The sequence below is a fragment of the Puntigrus tetrazona genome, chromosome 13, assembly GCF_018831695.1.
Source record: "Puntigrus tetrazona isolate hp1 chromosome 13, ASM1883169v1, whole genome shotgun sequence".
Classification (NCBI taxonomy): domain Eukaryota; kingdom Metazoa; phylum Chordata; class Actinopteri; order Cypriniformes; family Cyprinidae; genus Puntigrus; species Puntigrus tetrazona.
In genome coordinates, this window is record NC_056711.1 from 6,077,058 (window position 1) to 6,088,164 (window position 11,107).

Genomic DNA, 11,107 nt, shown 5'->3' on the forward strand with positions numbered 1-11,107 from the left:
AAACACATGCAAAACAGAGAAAACATTTTTGTCATTTGTTAGTAGACAGATTTTCAGTTCATTCTTCATCCTCTTAACCTTTAAGTATTTACATCTGACAAGTGTTTACCTAACCGAACCGTGTGGGTTCATTTTAAATATGGAGCATGCCATGACCATGTTTTAAAGTGACCCTGAAAAAAAAACAATCGTTGTATATTAACATAACTGACCAAACTGCTTTATAAAGTTATATTTTTTGGAAGAGCTCCCAATAACGAGCACCGAGGACATCTGCTGGCCAGACTCTGTCACTACAAAGGGACAAAAACACGACCTGCCATGTCATGTACTCTGATCTGAATTTGTGCGGAACTATATATAGATATAGTATTATGTATAGATATAGAATATATCTATGGATCTATATAATATTTATACTTACAGTTTCTTTGTTTTTAAGAGTGTTTTTTTCTCAATAAAACTGTTCATGCTCTGATAAAGTTTCTTCTTTATGCACGTTGCCTATATTTTAATGCATCTTTTGTCTGTTTCTTTACGACAGGCCCAACCCGCGAAAGCAGTCTGACAGTGGTTCACTCCAACTATCCCGCCACCTCACTCAAGATTTGAATTAAGAAATATAATACAGATAATACAAAACATCAAAACGAATTTTTCATTTCACTGCTGTACTTTTCCGTTGTATTGTTTTCCATTGTGTTGCAGCAACATTTGCTGCATGGATATCAGAAAAAAATTGAGTTGCAGCAAATACTTAAAATGTTAAGGTTTTTTAAGCAATATAAAAATAATAAAATATAGCGCTGCCATGCAATTAGCTATAGGCAAAGTTTTACATATGCCTTTATAATTTGTTGTTCTGTTTTGAACCTATTTTATAGCTAGGCCTTACTATGATCAAATAAAACGCAAAATATGATCGGGCCTTTTTAAGCTTTGCCTTATTTTTTATATTTTAAACGATTTTTAACATTTAAATGCTTCTCCTCATTGTGCCTTTAGAGAGAAATCGTCTAGCGAAACGTTTTTGCTTTTTAACAAACGCTTCTATAATGCAAGACGATAAAGATCAAACAAGAGAAGAGAAAAAAGTTGTAGTAGTTCCTCAAAGAAACGAGAAGGCCGGGGCGGATGACGCGTCGCGGGGCGGGGCCAAGTCGGTTCGGTTGCCGGGAACGCAAATAGCACGTGGCCTGTAGCCGGCTGCTGCGCCTGCATTGATTCACGTTTTTCCACACAGTTGAGTTGTAAGATGGCGGCGCGGTGGGGAACAGGCGAGGAGATGTTAAAAGCCTGTAATGCTCAAATGTTCTCGCCGGTGAATCTTGACGAGGTAAGACCATCACGCGTCGATACTCAGAGAGCGTCGCGCCGGAATGAAAAGGTTGACATTTATCGCGCTCGAGGCAAATGCGCGATGATGTGCGGGACTTTGTGACACGTGGATGGCGATGGTGAGAGAGATTTTGCAGTTCTGCTTGCCACCTGTGAGAAAAGGCAGTAGGAGAAGAAACGCTGAGAAATTTTGAAGTGTTGCTGGATTTCGTGCTTGTCCATAAGTAAGCGGCGTGTCATGTTATGAGTGCACGAGTTCGCTCCTGTTAGCTGATGTTGCCATGCTTCTGCATTCTTATGAACTTGCTCTATCGCTCGAGACCAGCGATTCAGCTACGTAGTCATTTCTCTCTCTTTAGAAAACAAATTAAAGTGCAGTTTTGCATTTCGTAACCCATGCACGCAGTGTTTTGGGTTTTAATGTGTTGGTGAATAATTGTAAACAGGAATGGTTAGCCATTTAAATGCGTTGACTCCATTTAAGTGCTTTTATTTAATGCATATGTATTTTGACATTTATTTATTAGTGATTTCCCTAATACAGATGTTCTTTTATTGATCGGTTGTGCCCTTTTATTGTTGTTTGTTGCATATTTCAGTGACTCACTCCCACGTGGTTCACTCACTTTAAGAATGAAACCACCAGCGTTTGTGTTCATGCGTCGGCCTGAATTATTGTTTGACTTATTTCAAACCTTTCACTCATAAACTGCAGTTAATTGCTAGTAAGTTGCATTAGGCCTGATAAAGATGGAATGACAGATCAAGATCGGTTTTTTAACACATGGCAGTTGTCACTTATTTTTCATGCAAGCATTTTCCAATCTTATTTCTGCTCTGTTTGGCTGAACGTGTTATCTTTTAGTTTCGCGTTTTGCAGTGTTGTGACTGAACAACAAAGTTAGCCCCGAGTCGTTGATTGCGGTTAGCGTTGATCTGCTGTCCAGCACGTGGTGCAGGTATGAGTGGGGCCGTGTGTGTTTACTGACAGCAGCCTTTCATCCAGCCCCTGTTTAGGTTTTAAAGGCAAGTGGTGTATTGTATTCAAACTGGCCTGATATTTTAATTTAATCTAGATCGATAACGTGCAGATTTAGTTGTAGCAAGGCGTGTTTTGAACCGTGCCGGTATTGGGTTTGCCCAGTAATGCACTGCGGCAGGATGACGCGAGGTGCGCAACACGTGGTTGTAATTTACATGAACGCGTTTGTTAACGGGTTACGCTTGTTTTTCGTACCTAACAGAATTTCACAAATTTAGATTTGCAATTTTGTGAGCGGCTCATAAAGGTTAGTTTTCAAGTTCGCGGGAAATATTAAAAGTAAAATAAAAGTAAAAGAAATATTAAAAAAAAAAAAATGTACCGAAGTTTCACTTGAGTTCTCTTAATAAATGGTGCTGTGAACTGTATGAACACCAAAGCTGAAAACAACATCAGCTGCTACTGGACATGCCGGCAATTACAAGCCCCAAAGACAGAGTGCATTGTTTGCTCTTGAGCAGTGTCCCTTTTTTTTTAAATTTAGGAAAATTAACTTGTTTACAGCCTTACCTAAAGCAGACGCTTCTTTGCAGCAATTTATGGTTTTGGACGTGTGCTTAAAAGAATCTAAAATCTAAATATTAATACTTTCCATCAACAAGGCTGTCCAGTAAACTAATAGAAATGTGCATACAGTTTAAAGTTGAAATGTTTTTGCTGGTTGGTCTGCTTTGTTAATGGTCCACTCCTTATTTTTTCACTTTAAAAAAAGGAATTAATCTAAGATTTACATCACAATAGAGAAGGAAAAACAACTTTAACCCGTTTTTTTCCTCCTTTTGCAGGTAGAAAGCTTCGCTGCCAGCTGTCTGGAGTATCCTGGCCTTAGCAATGGAGATGCTCTGGAGGCTTTACAAGGCTGCCTTGATCCTTCTATTTTGTCCATTTTTGAAGACAGCCCCACTGGAGAAGTAAATAAAGCCTTTTATAAACCGTTTACAGAAGACTTGTTTGTTTGCACGATTTATGCTAAATTGCTTGTTTTGATTTCACTCAGCGATGGCATTTATAAGTTGCTTCCTCTGTTTTAGGTTAAAAGTAATATCGATGAGGAAAGTGAAGCGACACTGCTCACAGCTCTCACTGAAATACTTGACAATGTTGATGATGAAAACTTGTCCCCTTTTGACACCCTGCCGGATTCAGACCTGTTCTCGGGTCAGAAGGGTCAGGAACATTCACCAGTGAGTCCTGAGCTGTTCTTTACCTGTCTGAGCATGTCAGGAATGCATTACTTCGTTTTGTAGGAGATTTCAATTTCTCAATTTTTCAATTTCTACTCCAGCTAAGAAAGTTCCTCACACGGTCTCCTCCAGAGTCAATGATTTACACAAGACAGTTTCCTGGGAAGGTATTTGAGTTCTCAAATCTTGTTTCATCAGTTTTTGAAAAACAACAGAATTTATAGCTTAACGTTATTCGATAATATTTCGTATTCATTTTTATGGCAGCATCACAGGTTCTAACTGGGGCTACATAATTTAGGATATTATTAATTTCAATTATGCTAATAAAAATAAGAAATGTGTTTGTAATTTTTTTTGCCATTTGTAGTGTTGTACAATATAGCCATAGGCATGAACATAGCTGTAAAATACAATCAATTCTTTGTAAAAAAAAAAAAAAAAAAATCTTAAATCTTTGTATTTTGGTGAAAAACTGCATGGGGAAATGGTGTCTGGTGCTTAAAACAGGCAGTTTTCAAGCACCTCTCACTACAAATTTGTGAAAAATGTATGTTTTTGTTTTATAGAGTCTCCCGCGAATGCAAAGAGTGTCCCAGCAGAACAGTGAAGGAGAAGAGGAAGATGGAGACACTAGTTTTTCAACCCCAATAGCCAATATTGATTTGTCATCACTGGATGAATTTGACTGGTGCCTTCCTGTGTCATTAGAGCAGGATGGAGAGAGCATGCCTGTCACTCTCAGTGATTTAGTAAAACACATGCACCCTTACTGCATGACATTGTGTGTAGAAGGAGAAGAGGGCCAAGAGCATCTTCTGCCCGAGAGGGGCTTAGTGTTAGAAGTGGTTGATCAAGGAGAGCACGGAGAGCCCATCCTAGCAATCCCAGATCTCAGCATCCCTCTTCCTCACACAGACTCTGCAGAAGGTGAACAAAGAGTCCCCGAGAATAGCATAGACAAACCAGAACCCAAGCCTGAAAAAGTCCCACCTCCTTCTACAGTATCTCCTGTGGAGGAGGAGAAAAAGGCTGTCAAGGTACGTAAAGAGAAAAAGAAAAGTAAACTACTTGAAGCCCCTCCTGTTGAACAGAGAGTTTTAAGAAGCTCAAAACTTAAGGAAGAGCCACAGAAGAAACGCCCGGAAGAACAAAAGAAGAAAAAGGTGACTTTCTCACCTGTGCTCTCATTAGCAGTGCCCAAAAACCCTAAACTTGATCGTCCTACAGAGATGACAACCCTTAAACCGCAGGTTGAGAAGGAGCATATCCCAATGCCTCAAGCTGAAGCAAAGAAAACTGACTCACAGCCAGAGAACAAACCTCTTGAAAAATCAGTGGAGGAAGAACCACCCTCAAAAGAAGAGCCTGTTAGCGAACAGCCTGCTGTTTGTCAGCGTAATGAAATTAAGCCCAAGCCTCTCAGTTTACAGCAGTACCGTCTCCTTCGCCAACAGAAAAAACCGGATCCTGTGGACAAAACGGAGGATTACAGCACTAAATGGCCCAAGTTGCCTGAAACTCCCAAGGAGCTTCCCCCAATACCCTGCCTGCCTGACCCCAACCCCAGAGATCCACGAAAAACTACGCATACTCCTGTTAAAAAAGACCTTGCACCTGAAATCATGCCTGCATGGCACCCGAGAGGCCCTGCTGCTCCCCCAACGCCTGAAGCCTTGCTCATCCCACCGGCCTCACTGATAGCTTCCTCTAAGAAACCTGCAGCTGCTAAACCAACCCCTCCACCTTCTGAAACATCTAAAAGTTCACCTCAATCAGTCCACCCCTCACCCCAGAAACTACCTGTTCCCATCGGTGTGCCACAAAACACTAATCATACTGAGTCCTCTACCCCCATTAGACATGTGTCTGAAGTGGCCCCTGAAAGGACCGTTTCATTGTCAGTGTCTACTACATCTGGAGGCCCTCAAGGTCTTAATGCACATAAGGAATGTTTACATGGGGACCTCAGTGTTGCTCCCGCAAAGCCTCAGATGGTCACTACACAAGTCCAGAGCTCAAACTCTAGCCCTCATAAACCTCGTGTTGCTGTGCCTCTGAAGAGAGAGACCGAGCAGGTTGTTTTGGCCCCTGTGTCAGATCAAGCCAAAAACACCCTGCCAACTAGTTCTAAAAAGCTGACCTCACGGTCACAGCCTCATGTTGCACCAATAGCTGCTCAGCCGTTTTTCTCGGCTCAAGTTCAGGCCAGAGTTGTTGAACTGGCAGAGCAGATGAGGATGGCTTCCTCTGATATCCCCAAACCGAAGAACACCACAGTTGAGCTGATTGAATCCTTCACAAGTGAAATTGGTGAGCATTTGTTCACACGGTGTTGGGTATTAATTTCTGTGGAGTGGTTTATAATAGACTTTTTCTTTTTAGGTATTGAAGCTGCTGATCTTACAAGCCTCTTGGAGCAGTTTGAGGAGTCTCAGTGTAAGTGATATTATCTCTGAGCTCTTGCTCTGAAAGTATTTGTTTACCAATGAGGGTTGTTAAAATCATGCTACAAGTCAAGCTGACTATGTGAAGGATGTTAATACCGAGCACAGCAGAGCTTTCTTTGGAAACGAGTGCCCTCTTAGAGAACATGTACACCTATACTGCCATCTTTAGAATGCAGGCCAATGGTTTGTAAGCAACTAGGCCATGCTAACATTTTAGGCTTGGAAAAAGTTGACATCCTTGGGGTGGAAAAAAAATTGTCAATGTTAAGTACAGAGTTCACAGTTAAACATGACTCAGTGGTTAGATTAAACTTTTGGTTCTAATGGACTAAAGGTTGTTTTCCTTTTTTTTATTAGTGATATTCGGTGGTTATTGGTGGTTTTATTTGCATTTTACATCAAGCGCACACGTCTCTAACTTCATTACTAAAGTTATGAAGATTGAATATATTTTTGTGTGATCAGGATCAGTAGTGTATGAGCTGTGCTTTAAACACTGCCATGCTATTAATAATGGACAGTTTTGCTTGCATCACCACACCTGAAGAATAGGGTCTGTTCCTTTAAGAGAGGGCGTGGCTTGAAAACAGCTGCTATGTGCTCATGCTCATTGAACTGCTGGAATTCTGCCCTGTTAACAAAACCATTTTAAAACCAGTTGTCTTTGTCTGTAGATATTCAGGGGCTGAAAACTGACGGCATGTCCATTAGGCAAGCATTTATCTTTAGTCTGCTGTTTCTCAGCTGTTGAGTGGGCAAACGCAGTGTGTTTTTGTAGAGTATCACAATACATTGTGCTGCTTGTGGCTGAGTTCTCTTAGATGCTGGGCAGTCTTTAGTTGTTTTAAGGGTCTATCCCCTCTTACCATCTTTTATTTGGTTATTCACAACCCTACTTTTTCTTTCCAGCCAAAGAAGAGCAGAGTGTACCGGAGGTCTGTGGTAGAGCAGCCGCTGTAGGAAACTCCAGGTGAGTATCATGAGCCGGCGTGATGGAGTTACCCTACAGCCCTTGTGCTGCTCTCACACCAAACTCAGTGTTTGTGTGTGTGGTCATGGGCCACATTTTACCAAGACCTACCGAAACAAATGAAGTCCCTCATCATGGCTTCAGAATGTGAAGGTGGATGGACACAAACATAAGCGTAGCTTGTGTTAGTCTGAGCGATGTGTAACAACACTAGTAATTCAGTGCTTTTGACATTGTTGAGACTGCAGATTATATTCATATATATTTGTTTTGAATACAGTTCAGATCAGCAGGTGGAAACTAAAGCAGTGGAGAAAATCCGCAACCATGACCTGGGAAGCACAGCAGGTAAGGTGTTTGGGTGTTCTTAGGTGTGTGTGCTTGTTTGTTTTAAGAATAAAGTGTAACATTTCTACAGTGATAGTTTCTTTTTTAGCAACCATTACTCCGGGCTTCAGTGTCACATGACCCTACAAAAATCGTTTGCTTTTCAAAAAAAAATTTTTTCTTTTGATGACTTCTTGGCATGACTTCTTTGAAAAATAAATCTTGCTCTGGTCAGATGTTTGGACAGTAGTTAACATGTAGCTTTTAAAAGAAACGGCACATGGTTTGATGTGTTGTAATGCAAACAAATACATTTAACTGTAAATTTTGAGGCCATTGAATATCAAAATTGGCATTTTAAACCTTATTTTTTGAGTAAAAGTCAAAAACTCTATTCAACTGACTCTTCCTGTAGGCCTTACACCTCCTGCTACGCCCCCACACCAGATGTGGAAGCCTATAGCACCAGTTTCATTACTGGGGAAAACCAAAAAGCCAGAGGTCCTTAAAGCAACACCTAACAAGGCCATTCAAATAGAGGCAAGGCCACTACCATCAAATAAGCTGCGCAGCAAGCCTCAGAGCCCCACTACTACTGGACAGACTCAGCCTTTCTCCCTTGATCATGACTACTGCCTCCCTCCAAAAGAAGATGGTCAAAACGAAGTTGGCAGTCGGTGGAATGTCAAACAACAGCCTAGCATCATAATCAAGACGGTTGAGCTGCCGGCCAGCAAGCCAGCCCAGAGCAGCATCTCCAAAGCTCCAACTGCTCTTTCAGCTACAGAAGGAACCCAGAAAAATGTTAGCCTCGGTCAAACTTCTACAGATACGAGGTGCACATTAAATAGCTCCGCCATGGAGACTCCAGACGCCTCTCCAAGCAGGCCTGACCCTGAGAGCTCTTTACTGGATGATGCAAAATGCGACCAGCAGAAATCTGCAAACTACTCTGAGTGTTCCTCTAGACAGTACCAGGAGGACAGGGGCCGCTCGAAGCGAAGATACAGAGCCCAGTCCTCCAGTAGCTCAGAATCCAGCTCCGAGTCCTCCTCCAGATCACGTTCACCACCCAGTAAAAGGTCAGCTTTGATATGGTTATTTACATTTCCAATAACAAGAAAGGAATTTTGAAAGCACATTAATCTTGAGGACATGGTTTCTTTATACGTTTTACAGATACAGGTCTCGTCGCTCAAGCAGCAGATCCAGTTCTTCATCTCGGTCTCGTTCCCGATCCAGCTCGAGGTCATTTTCCCCGCCCCGCCGGCGACGGTTTTCATATTCAAGTTCACGCTCTGGATCCTGGAGCCGCAGCCGCTCTCGATCCAGATCCCGCTCCTCTGACATTGGACATCAGCGCTGGAAAAGCCACAGAAGGTGAGAACTGGCCATATGTTTCAGTGTTACATAGTTTCTTTAAGATACTATTATAGTTTTTAATGATTTGAATTAAAAAATGTTATTTTAAAGGTGTTATTTAATACATCAAATTAAAAACTTAAACATTGGCAACTAGCTGAAATAAAGTTTACTTTTTATTATATACTTTATTACATTTCAGATTTTTTTGTCTTTTTTTTGTTATAACTATAACAACTCATAATGTTTTGATTTTATTGATAGCCCTAATCAGACATCTGTTTACCGGTATTCACAAAATCCCAGAGAGGATTCAAAAAGAGGCAAGGAGAAAGCAATTGTGAGTATTTTAATCCAGAAAGATGCTTCAGATTTTTCCCAAAGGCTCCTTGATGATTTCTATAATGTATCAATTGAAATGTGTTATGCAGGAGGAGCGAAGAGTTGTTTATGTTGGACGGATTCGTGGAAGCATGACTCGTAAAGAGCTGAAGGAACGCTTCTCATTCTTCGGAAAGATTGAGGAGTGCACTGTGCACTTTAGAGAAAATGGGTATGGCTTTTTAAAATTGTATTGATTTGGTATATTGCTTATACTAAAAATGGAGAATAACACTCACTTTTGTTTTATCAGGGACAACTACGGCTTTGTTACATACTACAGCACGAAGGATGCATTTAATGCCATTGAGAACGGAAGCAAGCTGAGGGAGCAGAATGAGCTTCCTTTTGACCTGTGCTTTGGAGGCAGGAGACAGTTCTGCAAAACCAGTTATGCTGATTTAGGTGAGCTGAGCATGTTTGGTTTTTATATTTAAGGTAGCATTGCTCTGATAAATATTGAGCGTGTTTACATGCAACCTCTTAATGTGATTTCTAATGAGATTTGGACACTTTTAAACTTTACCTCATCTAAACACAATACTTCTAAATAAGGCGATTAAGCTTATAATTGCAGCAAGCATCATTGATCGTCGCAGAGTTTAATTTAAATGTACAGGCATGTAAACGCTTTAATCACATTATTGTCGGTCTGACCAAAGTGTGTGACCATGCATGACGTGACACACACCTGTATTAATACACAGATTAGAAAAGATGGCGGGGAAGCAAACTCAAATAAGTTGAGAAATGAACTCGCACTAAAGTTAGCCTCTGCAATTCTGAGTAAAATTATTGGTTGGTGAAATTTTTTTAAATGTCTTTGAAAATGTTCCTGTTAATGACTGTACTTTTTTTTTTTTTTTTTTTTTTTTTTTTCAGATTCAAACCGGGAGTACGAACCCCATCCTACAAAAGGCAAATTTGATGCACTAGACTTTGACACTTTACTCAAACAGGCTCAAAAGAACCTGAAAAGGTAACGATTAGTCAAGCGGCAAGAGAGACGAACGATTACCTCTGAGCAAAATGCTGCCCCACACTTCCAGTGTTGCCTCTCAATTATTATTTTTGGTTGTTTTTGTTTGTTTTTTTTCTTTGTGTTTTTGTTTGTTTCTGCAAGTTTACACCTTCTATTGAAGTGAAGATTTGTAAGAAAAACCTAAAGTGCAAAAAAAAAAAAAAAGAAATCTAATAAAACTGTGGAATGAAATAGAATTTTTTAAAAGGATTAACTTTATTTAAATGTTTAATCTGAATTGCTGAATGTTGGATACATTTTTAAATGAGCTGAATGGAAACATTATGTTGGGGGAAAACAGGTTTACCATGCTGAATTTATTTCAACCTAAATAAACCTGAGATAAATTGTCTTGTCTGAGATTAAAAATCAGCGTCATTCTCTTTTCACATCATTCACACAACATTTGTGCCAGTACCATCCAAATAAGCAACATACTAGCATAGAAATAAATGGGGTTTCTTATTTTACTGTAAATACAGAAACATTTCCGTTTGGATGAATCGAGGTCAAAGGAGTGTTTCTTGCAGTGCTTTTAAGATGGTGCTAGACGACATGAGAATATGGTGTCTGTATGATTATATGCTGGTTGTAAGGCCAGTTGCAAAGCCATGAAACTGGTGCAAATAAGCCAGTGGTACTTTTTGGTTGAAGATCAGATCAACAGCTGTGTTCTGGATCATCTGTTTTGCCTGTTTCTCTAATTCTGCTGGATTGAAGGCTGGCCAGCAGATCATAACACTGGTTTAGATCAGGCGTGCAGTGATGTTTAACTTTTCCTGACATTTACAGAGGTTGTTTTGAAGAACCTAGTTGCACAGGGATTATTATGATCCAGACCTTTTTTTTTCTTCGCTGCTTAACTCCCGATCCTTCAAAAAAAATATGCTTGCACTGTCGTACCAATAGAACAACGTCTTGAGTTAAAATAAACAGCTGATACACATATTTCTCTAATAATAGCAGCCTCTTTAAAGCACTGTTTTTAACAATAAAAAATAAAAAAATATTTACTTTCACACCATAGGTAAA

At 40.2% G+C, this 11,107-nt stretch overlaps 1 protein-coding gene across 2 annotated transcripts; it reads left to right on the top strand.

Moving 5' to 3' along the window:
* The first annotated feature begins 1,159 nt into the window (after window positions 1–1,159).
* Window positions 1,160–10,444, top strand: pprc1 (PPARG related coactivator 1). 2 transcript variants are annotated; one of them, XM_043255826.1, is made up of 14 exons: window positions 1,160–1,336; window positions 3,166–3,291; window positions 3,412–3,564; window positions 3,666–3,731; window positions 4,134–5,877; window positions 5,950–6,003; window positions 6,924–6,984; window positions 7,265–7,332; window positions 7,727–8,393; window positions 8,491–8,691; window positions 8,938–9,013; window positions 9,105–9,226; window positions 9,308–9,459; window positions 9,937–10,444. In XM_043255826.1, the coding sequence occupies exons 1-14, from the start codon at window positions 1,256–1,258 to the stop codon at window positions 10,035–10,037; spliced, it is 3,672 nt and encodes a 1,223-aa protein (XP_043111761.1). In that variant the 5' UTR covers window positions 1,160–1,255; the 3' UTR covers window positions 10,038–10,444. The 2 variants fall into 2 exon arrangements, with proteins under 2 accessions (XP_043111761.1, XP_043111763.1); XM_043255828.1 differs by having other exon boundaries at window positions 1,333–1,457.
* Window positions 10,445–11,107: the final 663 nt, after the last annotated feature.